The sequence below is a fragment of the Coloeus monedula genome (genome assembly GCF_965178545.1).
Source record: "Coloeus monedula genome assembly, chromosome: 3".
Classification (NCBI taxonomy): domain Eukaryota; kingdom Metazoa; phylum Chordata; class Aves; order Passeriformes; family Corvidae; genus Coloeus; species Coloeus monedula.
In genome coordinates, this window is record NC_138783.1 from 91681847 (window position 1) to 91704712 (window position 22866).

At 39.9% G+C, this 22866-nt stretch overlaps 1 protein-coding gene across 1 annotated transcript in view; it reads left to right on the forward strand.

The window, feature by feature from the left end:
- Positions 1–2675: 2675 nt before the first annotated feature.
- LOC309571652 (pinopsin-like) overlaps positions 2676–22866 on the forward strand; it is a gene marked incomplete at both ends in the record, with an annotated part of 79231 nt that continues 59040 nt past the window's right edge. The window contains one exon of the mRNA XM_082279346.1: positions 2676–3012. Within this exon, the coding sequence (XP_082135472.1) occupies positions 2676–3012 (337 nt within the window). The remainder of the gene's footprint in view (positions 3013–22866) is intronic.

The following is a 22866-nucleotide window of genomic DNA, read 5'->3' on the forward strand; positions in this document are numbered from 1 at the left end:
TGGATTGTCAGGTGCAAAAAGAAACCTCTCACTCTCAGTATTAAAGCCTGTGCTCTCAGAAGCTGATCTAACATCTTCTGAAACCTTATTTTCTTCCAAGAGACTACTTCAGAGAAAGTACAAGCAGTGATGGGTGTCTGTTTTGCTGTATCTTTAGACTTTTACTGTCAGAACCAGTTAACAGATGCAGCATTTAATAGCTGGTGATGTTAAATGAACTTTTGGCCCATTTCACCTGGCCATATGTTTTGTATTACTTTGGGTATGTTTTTCATTCCATGTCAACTCTGACAAATTCAAGGGGACAAACTGGATGCTCATTTATTTGTCTTGGATAGAATTGTAGGTTTGATTATTTTGGGGGTTTTTAACATCTTTTGAGAAGCAGAATTGTCATCTAGTCCAACTCCCCTGCAATAAGCAAGGACATCTTCAACTCAATCAGGTTGTTCAGAGCCCTGTCCAACCTCACCTTTAACACTTTCAGGAATGAGCATCTAACACCTCCCTGGGCAACCTGTTCCAGTGTTTCACCACCCTTGTTGTAAAAAACTTCTTCATTATATCTAAATTGACCCTCCTTTAATTTAAAACCATTACCCCTTGTCCTATTGCTGCAGGCTCTGCTAAGAAGTTTCTCCCCTTTTTCTAAAGTCCCCTTTAAGTACTGAAAGGCTGCAACAAGGTCTCTCCAGAGCTTTCTCTTCTCCAGGCTGAACAACCCCAACTCTCTCAGCCTGTTCTCATAGGAGAAATGCCCAGATGAACATTTTTAAGATTTGGTTTTTGTTCCACTAAATTTTAACTCTGTTCTTTTAAACACAATTAAAATAAATTTAAGAGTATATTGATGGTTAGACCCAGTTAGCTTCCTTCTAAAACCTGCAACCAGAATTGGGTAGGAGATTTTTTTTTTCCAAATTGTAGAAAGAGGACTTCAAAAGTTCTTTCTCTTAGATATGCTACCTGGGACCCTTTCCAACATAAATTACCATGTACCTCCTAAAGGGGGAGGAAAAAATCAGAAAGTATCAGGGTTTCAGATTCTCAGTGACCAAACCGTAGAAGGGCTGTGAAGTGTACATAATTTACTCACTAGAAAAAAAAGTTAAGATAGATTGTATATATTAGACTTCAAAACCACTGTGACATTTAGCACAGTGAATTTGTGAAAGTAGGGAAATAGAAAGACAAAATACTTATTCTAAAAGCTTGTCATGACACAAGGATATAAAAGAAGAAAAGCAACTTCTGAATCTTCAGTAAACTGAACTCTCAATTTTCCAGTTGTTAAATATGTATTTTTCTACAAGACAATTTCCAGAAAACAACAGTTAGGAAGAATATAGGAGGTGCTCCATTTTAACATGTGTGCAATCATTCTAGGACGACACATGGAAGAGAAGCTTTCATATTTTTTTAGTCCAGCAAGCTATGGGTATCATGCCTTTTGCACTGAGGAGTGGGAATTCATATATATATATATATACACACACATATACACACATCTCCATTTTTATGGAAAATTCTGTGCAGAATTTGCATGCAATCACATAGAAGACAGGCTACGTTGTTATGCACCCACATTAAGTACTATTGCTTCACAGAGTACACACACAATGCATTCACTTCATGCAGGTAAAATTCATGCCTGGGATAGAGATGTGAGGCTTTGGGTCTCTGGCTGCTTTATAAATAATAAAGGAAGACATCTGTCCACTGGTAAATGTGGGAGGAGAGAAATTGATATCACAGATCTGCAAACCTTTGTAAGCGCATGAGAGCTTGAGAGACTGCTTTTGAAATTCTTTCTGGATAAAGAAATACCTTCTCCTTCTCCTAAATTTTTCATCATTTTAATTAAGGTATAGCTAAGAATGAAACTTCACTTGGTGTAGATTGACTTAATGTGGCAGAAGACAGAGTTCTTCCTCTGGGAAGCTGATGCAAAGATATGTTTCACCATGCATTTTCTCACCTCAGTAACGTTGCTAGGAAGGTGCAAATAACCTTCTCCATGTTAAAGTGCAAGCTAGGGAAAAAATTGCTTAAAACATCCAAGGAAATATAAACAAACTGATGTTTCTGTTAAAATTCAGAGTGAAAACTGAAAATAATGAGAGATATTTGTTACAGTTCAAAAAGTGAGAAACTGTTTGTAAATTATGTACCTATTTTTTGGTCTTTGTGTGGAAAGAGTTGTTTGGTTTTTACCATTTGTTTTTTCTGTGTTTTCAGAAAGACACCCCCATGGTCAGAGGAAAGGAGGGTAGCTGCCACTGAGAGGGCTGTCCATTTGCTCTGAAGGAGGAGACCATGCTGAAGCATCTTTTTAAGATACCTTCCATTTTGAGAATCAAAGAAGATCATCTGTTATTATCCTAGGTTTAAACAAGAAAGGTGAAATTGAGGTAATTGTTCACTTGGTTCTGCTGCCCTGGAGTTACTGCAGAGCAGACCCCTGGAAAGACACAGTGCAGGAAAATACTCCTGTACTGCAGAACAGTGTTTCACACCTGCATAACCATCTAAGAGATAGTTCATCTGAGCAAAGATCACAAGGCTCCTGAGATGATTTGATCTGTGATGGAATGACTTTTCTGGGAAACTGCTGGAGTACTTCAGCAAAGGGCACCCTGTGTCTCTGCCCTCACTGATCCATGACAAAGTCCGAAATGAACCACACTTGGACATCTAACCTGAGCTTTGGTGCACCTGCAGATCCTGCTGAGCCAAAGGCCGGACTCTCACGAAGTGGGCACACAGTTGCGGCTGTTTTTCTTGGATTAATCCTGTGTTTTGGTTTCTTGAATAACTTGATAGTCCTCATCCTCTTCTGCAAGTTTAAAACCCTTCGTAACCCAGTCAACATGCTTCTCCTGAACATCAGCATCAGTGACATGTTAGTGTGCATCTCAGGCACTACCCTCAGTTTTGCATCCAACGTCCGTGGCAAATGGATTGGAGGGGACCATGCTTGTAGGTGGTATGGCTTTGTCAATTCCTGCTTTGGTAAGAGTCCACTGATGATTCTTTACTGTTCTTTTTTTTAATACTGGTGCATAAAGCAACTTGATCAGGGAGCTAAATGCTCTTCTGTGGTAAACTGAAGGATACTTTGATTGACTTGTTATGGTCAAGCACAAGTGAAATGCAGTTTAAAACATCTTAAAAAAAGACATTATGAAAGAGTAGCATTGATTTAATAAACATTTCCTAACGTATCTCGTTCTTGAAAACTACTTATTTCTTAAGAGCTAAAAATGGAATCTAAAAAAAGGCAAGCTGCTGGAGAGAGTTTAAGTGTATGAACATATATAATACTTCTATCTTTTTCAGGAAAATCTGTGCCATTGCTGAAATACAGGTCCCTCAGTGCATTTTCTGTCATGAACAAAGCCTCCTGAAAGTACTCTATTTACCATTTTTATTTATCTCTCAGTCTATAATATGAATTCCTCATGTCCCAGATAATGAGTTCTCATCATTAGATGCTTTCTGTTCTGCAAAGCAAAATCTTTATTTTAGAATTACATGCTTGCAGATTCAATAGCAAATTAAGTTGCAAGAATAGATTTGTCAGAAGTGATGGGAAAAGTATTCAGTGTTCTTTGCAACCATCTTTTGCATTGCTAGATAAAAGTGTTGTAACTGGACATTTTTTTAATTATTAAAAGAAGATGAAGGACAATGAACATCCTTGAAGGATGAGGCCTGTTGCTTTAAGAGTTGCACCACCAAGCAGTGACCCTTTCTTCATTTATTCCTACATTCATAAAAAGATCCACTAAAGCATAAACTGGCCTGTGGGTGGGTGCATATCTAGAAGTGATTCCTCATCTTGCCCAGACCACGGGATTTTGCACAGCTGCCTCTTGTTCTGTGTCCTTGCTTTGGTGCCTCCAGGCCACCAGAACAAAACAAGCACGTTCCTAGCTCTTCTCCCACCCTGGATTGCAGCACTTCTTGTGCAGGCCCTTTGACCCAAGAAATGTTCCCACAGCTCTTACTGTAAAATCAAGTGGTGGATTCAAACACTCGTTCTCTACCTGAATTATAAACATTTTGCTTCCAGTGGTGTGGTCGCTGGTACCTGTCCCTTCCTCAAATGTGTGCTCCACTGATGACCATTAACTCATTGTGACAGCTTCCTCTGGGAAACTGCTGCTTTGCCCAAAGTGAAGCCTCAGGAGTTAGTAATGCTGCGTAATATAAGAGCACTTACTTTGGCCATCCAAAAATAGACTCCATGGTCAACAGTACCTTGGCTTGTTTTGGTAGGTTGTTTTTAGTTTGGTCTGTGCCGAGCAGAATGACATGTCTTCTTCCAGGTTTCATTTCCATTTTTGTGTGTTTTATGAATTCCAGTATTTCTGTCAGTAGTTTTCTCAGGCAGAAAAAAGGACTATTTTTTTTTCTCCATCCTTTGAGCTTTCTTTTTTTTATTTACCGGTGGGATGGGAGAATAACATTTGAAGAGAAGTGGGAAAAGAGGTGGGTGTTTAAGGGCTTAGAAAAAGGTATGTTAAAGGTGCCCTTTGAGCTTGATGGCTTCTGTCTGGATACATGTGAGTTACCATCCCAGCGACTGCAGAATTAAAGGTGCAAATGGGTAAGTTTCTCCCAGGGTATTCTGCTTGTGGAATAATTCTTCAAATTCAGATCTATATGAATCAGATGCATGGCAGGAGTGCAGATTTCTGTGCTATTTTCATGTGAGAGTTTCTGCTATAACTCTTAAAATTGATTAGGTTATCAATGAACACACAAGCAAACAGAATGGCAAAACCCAGAATGTCAAATGTGACCTCAGCTCCTCTGAGTGATGTTGGTGCTGTCAGTGGGGTGTCCTGGGAAGCTGAGGCAGCCTAAATGCAGCTAGTTAGGATACTGTGCACAGTTCATGTCACAGTCTTGCAGCACTCACATTTTTTCTTTCATTAGTGTGTATAAAGGGCATAATGAAGAACTTTGCTTGCAGAGTTGTAACTGAAAGATGTTGATTGGGATATAGCATGAGTAAAAGCAAATAGTAGTAGCAGGTTGCCTAAAATTTATGTGTCTTTACCAACAAATTTTATCTGCTGATAAATATCATTATTCATCCTTTAGCTATTCCTAAAAAATCTCATACATTTATTAGCTACAAAATTAGCTTTCCCTCCTCAGTACCTCATGTCTGATTTTGGCCCATCAAAGATAAGAGAAAGGACTGTAGTGCTCAAGATCCAGAATAGAGATGTGTAATAGGAAAGGTAATTAGATGAAGTTCAACATCAAGGTTTGTAAGAATAAATGCTTTCATACTCTTTATCTGTTTGGGTTTTTTTCTCATGGGATAGATGATCCTGTTAGGATAAACAACAGTATAGGAACATCATGTGTTAATGATGTTAAGTGTTTAGGGATATGATTTTTGCGTAATTATGGTGGTTCTGGGTTGCTGGTTGGGCTAGATGATCTTGAACATCTCTTACAAACTTGATGATTCTGTGATGCTCTAAGTTCACTGGCCTCACTAGAATTGCACTTTCTTGTACTAAATGAAGGTATGTACCTTTTTTTCCCCAGATGCAGTGTTTTTCTAAATCATGAAGAAATTTTAAGTGGGCAGCTGATCTTCATGACTTGGTGATTATTTAATGATGTGTAAAACACACCTAAGCCAAGTTCAAACTGTTAAAATATTTATAAATACAGTTTGTTCTTACAAGTCTTCTGAAAAGATTGTATTTTAAAGGTTATTTTCCCCCCTCCCAGTTGTTTTATGATATGGTGAAAGCCTCCTTTGTGTTTTAAATCAAATGAAGAGTGAAGGTGTTATCCTTCAGGTCTTTGGCTTGGATGAAACCTGAGACAGTGAAAGTAGGAAGCTGAGATTTTTTTCAAATGTAAATGCAAGGTGAGAGATCACTCTTTTTTTTTTAAATCACATGCCTGGAAGGTGATCTGGAAAGCAGATCTGATTCCCCTTCCAGCAGTATCGACAGTGCAATGTACCTTGATGTCACTTAGTGTGAAATCGAGTAAGTTATTTACCAGGCAATCCATTGCCTACCCCAGGCCCTGAAAAACCATGACCCAAGAATGAGCACCAGGGGGTTGCCATGGGCACAATGGAGAAAAATTATGGACAAAGTGTGTTTTTTTGGTTTATTACTTGCTGCTATCCATATATCTGCTTTGTGATTTCAAACCATATGTGGAAAGCACAAGGTTTGGAAGCTAATGGGAAATACAGATGCTGATCAATAAGCATGTAATGGAGATTTTAAGGAGAAAATTAAATATTGTGAGATCTGCTATGGAAGTACAATATGTTGGGTCTTGATATGGAGAAGCATCAGGAATGGAGCTAGAGGAGAAACAGCATGGTCTGTTCCCTGCATAAATGATTTTACCCTGGTGCTTGTGCTTGTTTGCAGCTCTGTTAAGTAGGTCACTGCAGTGGAAACTGCACACGTCACTGAGTTGGGGAAATGGATGGATTTTTAAAATTTGCTGCCATTACCCACCACTTCATGGTGGTTTGACAGGCTCATGGTTATACACATGGAAAGTGACAAATGGACAGGATCTATTTTAACAGCTGAATTCTCACTAAACTTTGCAGGCAAGGTGAAAAAAGGGTGGTTAAATATATAATGAAATTATTACGCATTAGATTTAAATTTAGGAAAAATATATTATTTATTAAAGCACTCCCATAGAGACCACATACACAGGAAATGATATGCCATCCTAAGATTGTTTGTCTTGCAGTTTTGACCATCTCATGTGTAATCTCTCCAATGTCTTATTAAACACTTCAAATCTCTGGACAGATGAAAACTTTCAGAAAAAACTCATATTTCCCAAGATACTTGCACTAACATAAACCTCCCAAACATGTAGACAGGCAGAATTTGAGCTCAGATGACTTCAGGAGTTCATTCTTAGAATCACTACTCTATGCTATGTCAAATCAGGATTAAATATTATATAGATTGATACATACAGGAAAGACAAAGCTGTCTCTGTCTCCAGAAATTCAACACTAGATTCTAATGCTGGAAAAGTTCCAAGGCACATTACTAGCAGGGATATTTCTCTGCCTGTTGAACTCTTAGCTCTTGTTTTCAGGTGTCTGCTGGTTGTTTTCTCTTTCTCAACCTTCATGGTAGTTAAAATACCTGGCAGCTTGCCTGAGAAGTTGTTTCCAATATTTCATTGTAAAAAATGAATTCTGATTAGTGTTGTGTAAAAGATCACCATGCAAGAGGGCCCAGAGATGCCTATTTCATATGAAAGCTGTGTATTCCCATACAGCATCCTGTCAGTCCTGGATGCAGGAGAGGGCTATATTCCTAAACCTATTTGAACCAAAGTAAGGCATGTAGATGTGTCCTTATGTCCATTGATAAACCAAGGTCGTACCTAAATGAGGACTTTAATCTTTTTAGAAGCCCTGTACTCAACTCTATGGGTAGATAAACTTTTCAGTCACATTAAAGCTGTTATTGATTTATTCCTTTGTAAACTGCCAGAGAACACAACGAATGAAGAATGGAGCTGCTCGTGATTTTGCTTTAAAGTTCAGCTGCCTCGTGACCTTAAACAAATTATTTTCTTAGTATTTTACCTTGACTTTATATGCTGTGTCTTAGACTCACTGCATTAAAGTAAGGTACTTATATTCAGGGTATAGACTTCCAACGTACTGGAAACTGTTTATGAGATGTACTTGAGACCTCAGATGTAATAAATGACTCTTCTGTGAAAAGATACATTTTTTCCACAACTAAAGATACAATCTCACTTGGCTTGATCCTGCAAGAGCTCGTCTGATGTTTTGTGAGCCTCGATGAAGCAAGTACTTCCAGTGCAAAACCACTCTTAGCAGCTCCTCACTTACCCACTGATCATTGATTGCTCCTTTTCCAGTGGGCTTGGGATGGAGTTAAAGGTGATATTTCTATAAATAAAGCTGGTAGCAAACACAGTTAATCAGTAATGCTTAGGAAAACATAGTTCTGCAACAGACCCTAAAAACATTCTCTGTTTGAAGTGCATAGACTCTAATGACAGCAGTCATTGTGACCCATGCAAGCTTTCCTCAGTAGCTGGTCAGTATCAGAAATACTCTGCTGGTTCAAACAGGGGGAAAAAGGTGCCTGACTCATGGGAATAAGTCAAAAGTGTTTACAGTCCTTTTATCTAAAACAAGAGAAATGCTATCATGACCTTGAGGGCTTTAGTTACTTTAATACAGCGTAACAACTGACAGTTTGTCCTGAATTTTTCTGTGTAATTTCAAGCACCTGATATGCATTATATTTTATCATAAACAAAAATACAAAGGTAGTTATTCAGAAGATATGTAATCCGAATTCCTCTTTTGGCTTCTCCTCTCCAGGAAAACTGAAGTTAGCCTGCTATACTTTTTATTTAAATAACTAATCAATGAGCTAGTGGTACATTATTAAATACACTTCTGAGGCCGTATTTTTATGGAAAAAATTAAATGCTCAACCCTTTAGAGACAGATGGGAATCGTCTGACTAAAACCAGACATTTTTCAGTCTCCAAAGCTTCTTTTATAATCAATAGAAAACCAAATCTGTACTGCTAGCATGCAAACTGTTCAGCATTTGAGATGGTCTCTTCAGGGTGATATGTGTCCTACATGCACCCCTTTATCTCCATGGACTGTGAAAAGAACCCAAGCTCAGGGGTAGATACCTGCTCTGTACCTCTCTGAAGTCATGAGATGACCCTCACAAATAGGGTGTTCATTACTTCTTTTGTCTTTCTGGAATTTTCTTACTTTTGCTTATAATTCCCTCCCCACTTCAGTATCCTCTTCCAGGATGTTTCCACAAACTTCTATCTCCTATAGGTATTAAACACTGTACAAAGTTGAAATCACTTAGAATGGTTGTGCAGGAGTGAGCATTTTTAAGATGTGTGTTGTGTTTCCATGAAGAGGTGCCCTAGTCCTCTATCCAATTTTACAATCCTGAGTACATCATGTAGGGAAAATGCTGTCTGCTCTTTCTATAGGTAATTTGTAGAGTATGAGTACTGGGCTTCTGCATTCATTTTACATGCTTGAAGCAGAGAGACAACTTGGGCAAAAGTTTTGGAAAACGTGACAAAGACGGGATCATGCCATGCAAAGAAAGTGGAAATGGAAGACCTAATGTTGTACATTCAATATTATTCCTGAAACCAGAGACTTCTCTGTGGTAGGCACTTTAACACCTGTTTGAAGGAAGAGAAGATTTTGCCTTCTTTACAGCAGAGTATCACCCGAGGTGTGTGCTGGGCTGGAGATGAAGCACTGCACAGCCCCTTGCTCAAGCCCTCCTCTCTTCTCCCCTCACCGCTGTGGAATGGGGAGGAGAATCAAAGTAAAACTTTCTTGTAGAGATGAGAACAGTAATAATTGAAAATAAAGTAAAATACAATACTTTGTAAATAATAATAATGATGATACTAAGAAGGGGGGGAAAATTGCTGCACAATGCAGTTTCTGACCACCTGCTGACTAAAGTCAGACCCCCTCCTTTTTCCCAAACCCACACCAGCTGCCCTTCTAGGTAACTCCCCTCAGTTTATATACTGGGCATGATGTTCTGTGGTCTGGAATATCCATTTGGTTAGGCCACCTGTTCCAGCTATGCTACCTCACAGTTTCTTTTGTGTACCTCCTCACTGGCAGATGTGTTATCAACACCATTCTCATTCCAAATACAAAACACAGTATGACAGCTACTGAGAAGAAATTAACTCTACCCTAGCTGAAAAGCAGGACAGCGTCATTCAATTTACCCATTTATAAGGTGTCACAGATTATGGGTGTTGGTGCTAATGGCGTTAAGATCCTGGTACACAGCAGGTGTCTGTAGTAGCAGCCATGGTTGCTTCTCCTTTCCCTGGTCTGGGTAGCTCCAGCTGGGCCTCATCTCCAGACTGCAGAAGTGGAGTGTACCAGAACCCCCACACTGCCCTCCTCCTCCCCTTTTTTCATCTTTCATCACAGCAGAAATTCAAGCAATGGCTCAAACAGGAGTTGGAGAGTGCTCTGAAAACATCTTCAGGTACCCTCAGCTTGTACCAGCAGCCACGTGTAGGTGGAAACATTTTTTCCCTTAGCTGCCATCCTTAATGTTTTCTGTTATGTTTTGTTATATGGTCTAGAATCTATAGTCCATTTTCCTAATGCCTGTACAAAAGAAAACATCAACAAAAAAATGCAGAGGTACCAACAGTGGGCAGCCATGCCTGCAGCACAGTCGCATACTTTTGGTCCTGTGTTATGGCCATGCATTGCAGAATGCTGGAGATTTTATGCAAAGAGATACACAAACAACATCAGTTCGCGTGGACACCTCAAACAGGAGCTTAAAGGATAATTCTCACAGAATTATCCTGATGGTGAATTGAGTCTGAAAGGTCATGGCTATAAGCTCTGCTGGAGATGATGAAACAGCATTTCTGTCAGAGTTCAAGTTTAATCGTTGGCATTTCCAGGCCCTTTTCCCTAATCCTGGGTCACGGCATAAACCCTGACAATGCTATGCCTGATGTTGGTTTTCTTTTAATTTAGGAAAAGGCAGAAACCATCTCAGTTGGTAGTCAAGTCACACACGTGTGAAAAAATATGTCATTAAAATATAGCTGGCTTTTTGGTCCCTCAGTGGGTATAATGAAATAAAATAGAGCCCAGTAAATAAGCAATACTCAATCAAAAAAACACATTAGAGAGCAATGGACTTCACTTGCGAAGGGCTATTAAATCATATTATTTTTAGCTATGTGTTTAATAATCTCTAGGAACTGTTAAGACCATCTGCATGCTGACACATCTGAACAGAATTCAGTATTTTTGGAAAACTTTTAAGCTTCTTTTGTAGTCCGTGAAATATACAAGGGAGAGGATATTATCTTTGGATGTTCAAATCCAAGTTATATACCTACTGACATTTTCTTAACTCATGACATTCATTTTCTATGTCTCTTTCTTTTTAGGAAGCATTTAAACAGGGTCTTCCAGTCCAGTAAGGAAATGAAACTTACAGACTTTTCAATGATAAAAAGGATACAGAACCATTGCATAGTTCAAAATAATGACTCCATAATAGGTGATAACTATAAAGTTCATTTTCTCCCCTGTTTTCTCAGCTGTGGCAAATACTTCATACTTAAAAATGATCATTAGGGTTTAGATTTTCTTTTCTTTGCTTGGGGCTTTTTTATTTTAGTGATTCTGCTACCTTTCTAGTTAAAAAAGTATATTAACTGAGAAAATAATTTTGTTAAATTGGTGTGCTAACACTAAAAAAGAAAAATAAGTTTCTTTGAAAGTTGAAACTATTCTGATTACATTTGCATTTTTCTACATATCAACACTAGCTGAGAAACTGCTTCTGAAACTGAAGATTATGTAATGTCAATGAACTACAGCCTCTACTGATTTGCAGACCACTTATCGCTTCTGTGGATTTCTCAGCTAACATGATTCAATACTTAAATAATCCAAATGCCTCCCATTACTGGGTGATTTGTGGATTTGGTTTTGTTATGGGTCATTTGGGTTTTTTTTAAACCTAACTCAAAATTACCTCTGTGTGCTATAAATTTTCCTGTAATTGATACAGTCAGGAGAAACATTCGGAATCTGCAGACAGCAAATGCGAGGGAGCAGCACTCCAAGTAGGCATTTCCTCTCTGTGACATCCCCCCATCCCATTTCTGTGAGATGTCCCTGTGCTTTCCCTCCTGAGCAGTGTGGGACCTGGTTGCCCCTCTCTCCTCTCAGTGCTGTGCTGGCCCAGTGTGGATCAGGGGATGCAATCAGAGGATCACCCCATGCAAGGGTGAAACCTCAGGTTCCCTGGGGCTGCTTGGCACCCCAGGCCTCTCTCCACGGTCTCCAGATGGTAATGCCTCTAATCAAGGTCACCTGGGTACCATCTTTTCTACTGTTGTGCCAGACTTCCCCTGCTTCAGCTGAAGGTCTCTCGTGCCAGCTATCAGCATCAGGCTCAATTGCTCTGGGATATTTCAGCCAAGTCAGAACACGATGTAAAATTATGTTACTTCTCCTATTTGTAGTTTTTAAAACCTGTTTCACAGAAGATGCCAATATGATGGAAGTCTCATCCTGTGGCCAGATACAAACTTCTATTGCTCCTTAAGAAAGTGTAGCAGCCCCAAAGGAAAAGGCTAGTGACTCATGGGGCTAAACTGGAAAACTTTACATATATTTCACAGTGTTTTATTAGAGGCAGACATTCACTACCTGCTAATTTTCTAGTGTTGTTTTTCAATTATATCTTCTATTGTTTCTTTCTCCTGGTACTATTTTTTATTGTTTCTATTTGTTTCACTAATGCAATTAAGAGCAGAAATAGTAGATCACTACAGCAAGGAGGAGTCAAAGTCAACAGGCTTCCAATTAAACAAAAGAAGGAAACTTTTTTATGTTGAATTATTTTTGTAGAGATTTATAACAGTAGAAATTTGTTCGGGACCAAATGACTATCAGAAAACAAAGTATCAAAAAGCAGACTTGATTGTAAAAAATTTTCATAAGGAATACAAATCAACAGCAATGTAAAACTTTGCTTAGATTAGGACTTTAGTAATTCCTAAAATTCAAAACCATTAGTTAATTCACATATATGGCATTTTATTGCTTAAGATACAAGTGTTGTCTGAGTCTAGTACAGACCTTTGAGTACTGGAATAGCACACTGACATCTGGCAAGATTTGCTTTCAGCTAAGAAATGGTATGAATTTTACGAAACCATAGATAATCCCGTTTAACTTGACCTTATGAGAATTTTAGGATGTGCAATAGTTAGACTTAATCCTTATGTGCATGTGCACACTGAAGCATTATCGTTGTCCAGACTTACAGTTTGGGGGTTATTTGTGTTCTGTGTTCAGGCTGTTTATGGAGTTACCAGGGGACCTCTTTAGACTGACACGTTTAATCACCCTAATGAAATTAGGCAAGCTGTTTGGGCACTGCCCAGCAGGCAGCCCGAGGCAGAGCAGGTCAGGCACTGCTCTCCCCTTCACTGCTGGCAGCGGAGCAAGCCCTGCGGGGAGGTTGATGGCCATCCCTGTGCCTGATCCGTCTGCCTCAGTGTGAGTTCAGCAGTTGATTAGAAACAGTTACAGGGTAGGAGTTAATACGGTAGCCATGAGAAGTTACAAATTCTGCCTCTCAGTGAAAGAGTGGAGTTTGTACCTGGCATTTGCATGTATATTGTGTATATGTTCTGTACACTGACTGTGGTGCCCCAAGCAACTCTTCTGCTTGCAAGTCTTTGTAACAAATCCCAGCAGTTTGCCCTAGTTTATCCAAACTTCCAAATTTTGCTCTGTTTGCTCTGCACAATTTTCAGCGAAAAAGTGTGTGGCAGCGTAAGAGGGCCAAGGTTCAGCAGTGGCTGCACGAATTTGTTGAGAATTGCTTTACTATGCATACTTCTTAAAATTGAAAATGTATTTCTATTTAATATCCTTGAGAGAGGCAAAGATGGCATCACAGGAGTAGGATAAAAGGCTGCTAGATAAATATGCCAGTGAGGATTTATATAGACATTTTCTAATGGGTAGAAAGCAGGTTATGAGACAAGACAAAGCCTTAGCTTAATATACTTTGAGATAAGAGCAGTAGACGTATCACCATCTGGTTTGCTTCATGTAACAGTTTTTCTCCATTGGTCAGTGCACCAAGGGGTGTTTAACAAGGAATTTGAGAATGAGTAGGAGTTTTACAAGTTAATATCTTTCCTAGGGGTGTGGGCACTCAGACCTTTGGAAAAGAAATACTGATAGCAGATACAAGCAGGTATTGGCCTCTTACTGCACTGTAATTGTTTTCTCTTATAATTTCAATAACTAAGTAATGGTTATGCCTTGCAAAGGTTGTGTGTGTGATTGTCAAGTATATGCCATTCAAAGTATTTTGCCTAGCTGTTCTACAATACTAAACTTAAACTTGGGATAATTTTCAGCATCCAGTGATATTTTTCTAATACGTAGTTGCACAGCCTGTGATTTGTGGTGTAGAAACATCTTCCCTGAAGTAGTACTTTTGAATCTAATAGGTCTTCCTGCATTTATTCCCCATTCCACTTGCTCTCAGGAAACCTGCAAAATTTTGGTATACGCAATATAATATATCAAGGAATTCCACTTACTAAATATGTACTATGCAAAGAGAAGTACCTTCTCCTGTTTGTTTATTCTGAGTCTGCAACTTGATGATTTAATTTGAAAACCCACTTATTGTAATATAAGAAACACTAAATAATCTTTCTCTGTCTACCTTTTCAAGTTTCTTCTTTCTTTTCTCTGTTTTCTCTAATAAGTCCTGATGTTTGATTTTCTAAATGCTGATGAACACTGCTGCAATGGAAGTGGTTTGTGTAAAGTTCTCTATCATAACTCTCTTTGCAGAGCAGTAAGTCAGAAACAACTGCCTGGTATTTAAAGCCAGGTCTGTTTTCCTCCACATGTGGCAGTTTGTATCAGTACTGCATTTCATCTGCTCAATGGTTCAGTTTCATGTTGTTGTGCTGCAGTACTTCACAGTCAGTTTTTGTTGATTTGAGTTATTCTGTGTAGTGTGATCAGAAAACTTGCCACTTTTTTCCATCTTTTCCAGATCATTTATTAATGTGATGAATAGCCCAGGGCCTAGCACAGATCCATGGGGAACTTTGCTGTCCACAGTTTCCACTAAGAAAACTAATTTTTTTCTCCTGTTTTTTTATTTCATATCTTTATTTAATTATTTATCCACATGAAGATTTCTGTTATTGCAAGGCAGCTTACTATCCTTAAGAGCCTTTGGACTAGTCAAAGTTGTTTGAAAATCCAAGTAGGCATCACCTCCATCTGCACGGTGCTGTCAAGGACCTCTGATGAATTGGTAAGGTGTGTCTTCCCTCCATGATAGCCATACTTGTCCCAAAATGTCATACATCCACTATAACACCTTCTAGTGCAATTTCCACCCATCTATCCACTGCTGCAGATTAGACTCACTGGTTGGGTGAAATGAACTGCAAAGGATTTCTGTCTGCATCAATTATATCTAATTTCTTAATGGATGTAGCAAGAGATCTCCTCTTTGAGGTCCTTTGGAGGGGTTAAGGAATGGGTTAAGCAATGGGGAATACTGCTTCTCCTCCCTGCACATCCTTCATCCATCACAGTGATCTTGGATAGAAACAGGAGAAGCCTCCTCCGGTGTTTCATTTCACCTGCACACCATGTGAGATTGTGTGGTTGTGAAATTGCACAAGGAACTCTTGGCCCAAAGGCAGTGTAAAGGCCTGGTCAACATATTTTGAGACTGCATTCATAGTATCAGATATGACTATTTATTGACCAGATAATATCTAATTAGTATAAAAACAGGTTGACCACTAGACCTTATGACAAACTTGACTAAGAAGAGTTAGTATTTTTAGTGTGTTCCACCCCTAGGAATGGTAACTGCCAAAGAAACCCCCCAGATTATAGAAAATCTCTAGAAATATACTCTTATTATTAAAAATAAGCAGTTGGATTCAGTGAAAAAGGAAGAGCTCACTGGAAGGAAGTTGGCTGTGTGCTCTGGTGGACACGTGGATCATCAGCTAGCAGATGTCATTTCACCTTTTATATGTCCCACACACAGAAGCCCCCTGAGACTGCATGTTATGTGTTACGTCTGTGCACATCCTCAGCATGAAGGAAAGTCCTGGGGATGCCCCCACGTTTCAAAAGGAGCAGTCCTGGCAGGAGGTGGGGGGCCTGCAGGATGGTGTGGGCATGGAGATGCAGCAGTGAACCCGACTGCCCTGAGAGCATCCTCCTGTTATGCCGGCGCTGTACATCCACTTCTGCTTTTCTCCTGAGATGCTGCTGTGCAGGAGCTCCATCTAGTGCTGACATTTCTTATTCCAATTCCCTACGGCGGCAGAGTAAATACACTGATACAGAGGCAGCCAAGTCAGGAAGGTGAATTTGCCAGGGCCAGCCTGCTTTCCAGAATGCAGAGGGCTCCTGCATAACATACAGAAAGTGAGACAGAAGAGAATGTTCGGGGATATTTTTGGACTGTGTTGGTATCGTTGAGATGCAAAAGGGAATTCTTTGCTCTATTTATGCCACTGGGAGTTTGTTGTTTGGATGGATAGGCATATTAATAGCATCGCAGAAAAATAAAGTAGTACCCAGTGATGCATGTTAAGTCACCAGATACAGCCAGGAATTAAGATCTCCTTTACAGCACAAAATAAACACTTTTAAAAATTCAGCAAAGGAGGAGGAAAGAAAGAGGAAAAACCCAAGAGATTTCTTTCCTATTCAAAGTAATACATGCTGTCTGTATTGAAGATACCACCAAACACAAAGGAAAGGGTATGTTGTACAAAGGATGGAACACAGAAATGACCACTGAGAAAAGAGCAAGGAAGATTTACTGAGCAGGACCAGTAATGCTTGTTGTCAGATTTGTCACAGCAGGGTTGGATCCAGCAGTGATTTCTCAGTGATTTCTTTCAAAGTGCAAAGTTCAACTGTGACTTCCATTAGAATTAGAAGCAGGAAGATAATTCTTTGGAGAAAGGAATGATTGCCTGTTCTAATGGACTCATGATTCCAAGTCATCTTAGCAAAAGAGAACAGGCATTAGATAAATGGCAACTGGTGCATTTATTTCTATTCAAAGCTAGTGGTTGATATCTGAGGTAGCCTGTATTAGGAAAGTGGTTGTAACTGCTAATGTTCAACAAATGAATGTAGGAAATTTTTTCTCAATTTCAAATAAGTAGAAATGTTTTTAATGTCTTAAAAATCAAAAGTAAATTGTGCTCTGATCACTAATATGTGGGAGCAGCTAGAATAAGAGTCACCAAATGAAAGAATATTTGATGATTTTGACCATTTATTCTGTGTTTATCATACAGATATTTAATAGGCATATCCATAAAGCCAATAGTATTTTGGAAGCACATCTCATTCTCATCCATTTCTGTCAGTTTTTGAGGCATCCACGCACTCCTCTGCAGTTCATATCCTTTATATTAGCCCTGAACTTATCAGGAGTTGTTGTAGTCACACTGTGGTTTTGCTAAATCATAAAATGTTCTACTGTGATTTGTTTATTCAGGAAAGCCAGGCTAGTACTGGTTGGTTGTCCGCCAAGACCAGTCCTCACTTGGAGTCTATTCATCTTAACTGTGAAATGTATTCTAGGTTCAGCAGGCTTTCTTTTTAACTCTGGAAAGGTTTGGGGTCTTCTGCCAAAATCTGCTGGCAGGTGGATATGGGCTCCTAAAATATGTATCTCCTTTTATTGTTTGGGACAGAAAAGGAGGAAGTGGACAAAATTCTGGGTATTAGTGAAGAAGGAACAGTAGCCATATATGTCTGCCAATCTCCAGACCTCTTTGAATCCCTTCTGAATATTAATTTGTAATTCTCATCTCAAAAAATGAAAAAACCTCCAAACATCAAAACCCCAACCCCGCCAACAAAAACTGAAACCTTTGATTGTAATTTTTTGTGAAATCTCATGTGCACAATCTCTCACATGTTTCTCTCTCAGCTTTGCTCATTTTATGCTGCCTTCCCACTAGCCCTACTGGCTATGGAAGTTGCTATCTAACTTAACTGTGTTTTATCAATTTAACTGAATTTCTTTTATTCCGGGTTGCCTATCCGAGATTTCACAGGGCTATCAACATTTTCACTGCCACTTTTTGGCAATTCCAGTATCATGAAAAAAGTGATGTAACCTGCAGAACCTCACTGGAGACTGTATATGACATAGGTTTTTCCTATCTTGGCTGTAGCAATTAAATGTGTGTTATGAGACTCAGAGATAGAAGGCAAAATGGAATTCTAATTTTTATTTAAACAATTAACAAGTTTTGTTATTTTTTCTTCTGTGATAGTGTGACTTAATAGTTTTTCATATTTTACTAAAGTGCATATGCTATGAGAAAACCAGGTCAACAGATCAGTGAGTCAGCTTTTGAAAATTTCTATCATTATAACACTCTTACTTCCTCACCTGCAAAGAAATCTCTGATGGCAGCAATTACTATAGTGATTATCACTGTATTTTTGTGGAAGAAATGTATTGATTTTAATGGAAGCAGAGCCCAATAATTTTACTTATCAGTATTAACATTAACTGGTGCATAAAAAATGGAAACAAAGGTGATGATAGAATGCATTGCTCTCATGAAGTCTTTGATGCTGCGGCAGTTATTAGGTAAGACACTTTGGCCAAGAGCAACAAAATTGCTCCTGAAGAATAAGCAACCATTAGAAAAAGAAATTGTTTCCCCTTTTTTAACCTCTTGCTTCTTCTAAACCTCTCTTGTGAATACTAGACCTACAAATTGTATTTCATGCATAGTCCCTGGCAGATGATACTAAGATATGTTTTCAGAAAGATACAGAAGTACAAATATGTTGGAAAGGTCATGACTTTTAAGTTGCTTAAATTGTTTATGTTTCATTTTCATGTGTGGAATGTTTTATTTCTGTAGACAACTAACAGAAAGATTCTCTTTTTTATTCAGGGAAGTTATTCCCTTGAAAACAGCACTGAGTCACTGATCAAACTAGTTTTGTATAATTCAATAACATATTTATGTAACATCATTCAGTAGCACAACTTGGAATTAAACTCAAAACTTTAAATTTGAGGTATTAAGAGACTTCATTTGAAGAGAGCTGTTTCTTACTGCTGTTCTTCTGTGTTTAAATTTAAGTCCTTGAGCAAGTATGATGAAAGGTGTCATCCAGAAGAAACAGCAGAAGAATACCTCAGCATAGGATTCCCCCATATTCCCAACTTGGGGTGCATCTCCATTTTATCTCCATCTTACAGTGCCACAGAGCTTTTTAGCATATTTTCCAGCTAATGGAAGAGCAGATTTAGCAGCTGGAAACTGAGAGTCTAGAAAGAAGGGAACATAGCTGTGTTAGGACACATAACTTTTCTGAGAGACCTACCTGTTGCTCATGTTAGGTATTTACCAGCAGAGCAGTAAGTGGAGACCAGAGCATGCCTCTTCTATCCCTGCTGATGTCCTTCCAGCACTGTGCTCTTCTTTGCTCGCTGCCTCTCTGAGTTCACTGCTCGCCACTGCACAGTGGCCTGACTTCAAAAGGAAAGGCACAACTTCAGGCAGGTCCCAGCCTGCCAGCTGCTTGTTCACACTCCTCTTGCACTTCCAGCTGCATGATGTCCTTCCCAGGTGTCCTGGCTGTAGAGAGGGAGTGGAGCTCAGCACCGTGTGGATGTGGCCAGGTTGCTGTTCCATACCACACACATCATCACTGCAGGCATGGTTTCGGGGGGAAGAAAAGATGAGCGTGCCCCTGGAAGTGTGTCATTTTGTTTCACTCTTCACTGGGGGGCATTGCTGGGATCAGCCCTGTGGACCCTGTCCTCTGTTGTCACTGCCTGTCCCCTTCCCACTTCCTCCAAGACACATCCTGGAGTTGTCGTTCTGAAAAAGTGGCAGCCTTGGCTCCAAGACATTGTGCTGAAAAGTAGCACCTGTGCAGGAAGCACCTGCAGGGAACAGAAGGGCAGAGGGGAGCCTGGTCCCAGCCAAGCTGAGCCTAAAGGTGCTGAATGGAGCCAGGTGGAGCAGGGTGGAACAGTTCTAGATGGCCATGCTACATGGAATTTAACCAGTAGAGCACAGCAATCTGAAAAAAAAACCAGGCATCACAGCACATACTATCCAGCTTTTGGGAGATTTGTCCATCATGGTTTTCATTGTATCAGGCTTGGGAACACGAGTGCTGAGTGCAGGAAGCATCCACCATCTTTTCTTTGTCTGGAGGAACCATCTCTGGCACTGAGCATGGGAACAGCCACCATCCTGGCTTTGTCTTAGCGGCCACACAGAACTAAGCTGAGGTGATGAACAACTTCTTGTGTGTAAAGCACCTTCTCTTTTTGTATTCTTTTGTTATTAATATTGCTGCTATTACTGTGCTTTTCTTATTTCATTGCTGTTTGCTTTCAATAAATTATTATCTCAAGCCATAGTCTCTTTGTCCCTCTCTTGCCAGAAGGGTGGGAGGAAGAGGAGTGGCTTATTTGGAGTTTCATTTCTGGCTGGTGTTAAATTACCACACCAGGATATTATGTGAAAGCTGTCCCACAAGAATGGGTGCTACATGCACACACATACAGGAATGGAGTCCTGTGATGCATGAAACATCACTATTTTCTCTTCATTCATCAACACATTCAAGTGGCAATGGCCGGAGTTGCTGTTGGTTAACCTCTGCCACTGGCAGACCCCTCTGGAGTAATTAGAGGGTGCTGTAGGTGCCATGTGGGAACTTAGTAACACTTACTATTCCCTCGATTTCCCCGCTGCATTTTGTACATGGCTGGTAGATGGTCTGCACCCCCAGGGTTGCTCAGTTTGCACCACCCTGCTATGGGGCTCAGCCACAGAACAGCCAGGCACACTCTGGTTCCATGCCTTGCACCAGGCTCAGCTGCGTTTTGTCCTGTCTCCATCTCGGTAGCTGAGTTTGGGCTGGACATGGGTTGCAGTGGTACTGGGACATGTATGGACTTGCTGGGGAGTTACTGAGGTTGGTGCAGATGATGCAGGGAGGGAAAGGTCTGTAAATGCCTGATGACAGCGCAGCAGAAGAGTGAGAACAGCTTGTGCAGGTAACAAAGAATGCTGTTTCTAGCAGTAAAACATACCGACTGGCCCAAACCTGAAGGACTGGGTGCTGATAGTAACAGTGTGACAACCCATGGTTGGAGGATCCTGCACCCACTGAGAGGAGCAGGGCCTCAAGGGTACAGTATGATACAGCTGCCATTTCTTTCCATGGTAGCTCACCGTGAAAGAAATGGTGCTGGCGCAGGTGAGCACCTTCCAGGCAGACGTGCTTTCCAGAGGAGGAAATGCCAACAGGGAGCAGCAGTCTTGCCTCAGACATACAATGTTAGTATGGGCATTTGTAAGCAATGGAGGATTTCATGACACTGGACTTCTGAAGCATATAAAACCTCTATCCAAAACACAGTTTGTTGCCAGGGAGGCACCTGTAAGCAGGGGGTTTTATGAACTGGTAGCCGGAGTCTCTTGGTCTCTCTGTTGCGCAGAAGAAATTCTGGACAGACCTCTTAAGCACAGACCTTGTGGGTCTGTGGGTGTGAGAGTGTGAGTGAATGAAAACTATGAGACAATGCCTGTGAGTGGGTAAAATCAACCTTCACAGAGGTTGAGTGTGGCAAACCTCTCTTGGGTTTTTGCAAACCCTTGGATTTAGTTTTTCTCCATTAATTTCTTGTTGAAGAAGGTGCTATTGCATCCCTCCACGCTCAGTCTGCCTAAGGTTACTTGTGTCTTCTTTTCATTGCCCCTGGTGCTTGATAACTGGAACATAGTGCAGGATTCCCTTACAGCATGCAACCAGGGCCTCTCCAGGATGCCTCAGGACTCTAACCGTGCTCTAGCGTAATGACTTTCAGGACATTTAAGAGAGCAAATATACCTAAGTTAGTAGTCAAAACTCTGACCCAGTGTAGGCTGAATGCATGGGATTCTCAGTTTTTCCTAGCCTCCAGACCATGGACAAGCTGCATCCCCTCTCCAGTTACTACATCAGTGAGCAGCATAAACCAGCAAAAACTAATAAGAAAAGGTAACGCTTTTAGCTGGGACTCATGGGAACAAAGTGTAATGATTTGCTGTGCCTTTCACAGCGTACTCTGTGCTGTGCTGCCAGAGAGAAATGTACAGATCCTTAAATAAAAGTAAATAATAGATAATGTCTCAGATGATAGCCCTATAAATAGATGTCTGTCCTGGTTTATGACTTGAAATTTAATTTCTTGCACTCTACTCGCTGCAACTAATTGCCATGTAGAAAGGCCTATGGTCCACACCCAGCTAGTCTCAAAGTCACTTATTTCCATGGTTAACTTTTGAATAATTATCTATTCCTGTAATGCAATCTGCAGTGGAGTTTTTGACATTTTTCAGTACTGTTCAGTGAGAATCTCATTTTTGTTCCTATATATGCATGAAATGTTGGGGGAGCAAATTACATCTCTCACTGTGATTGACTCCTGTGGAGTTATTTGTCTAGGTACAGCTTGAGGCTCGAAATATTTGTTGTAAGCAAATTCCATTTAGATTTGCAATTCGTGAACCTAATTTTGTTGCAATTTTAGAAAAAATTACTCATTTGAAATTAATATACTCAGTCTACACAGTCATAAATGTTACTACACAATAAGAATGAAATATTGGCATAATGAATTATAATTATTTTCTTGTTTTTATAGCCTACATTAATTTTTTAAATTTGTTTTCTCGTTATTAAGACCATGGAGATTGCGCTCAAGTCTTTTCTTCAGAGACAATTCTAAAGTATTTAATTGCTTTTTTTTTTTTTTAAGATGAGATTCTCACTAATTCCTCTGACTGCAACAGATAGGGCATGAAATAGAATACCAGGTAACTGCAGGATTTCTGACAAAGGTCACAACGATTAAATGCACATGGCATTAAGAAAACTCCGTATGCAAAGCTGGGAGGCATAATGAAAACTGAGAAGATTTATTCTGCTTCAGCCAAAACAGCTTACAAGAAGGGCAAAAGGGAGGCTGAGGAAACTGTGAGTCTGTTAGTCTAAAATCAGTGCCTGGAAAAATTATGGGGAGGATCACGCCAGGTGCTATAGAAAAGCATGTAAAGGACAAGGCAATCGTCAGTTTATTGCTGGCAGCTCATTCACTGCAAGCTGACAGCTCATGTACACCTGATCCCCATATTTTATTTCCAGCCAGTGTCAAACTGGCT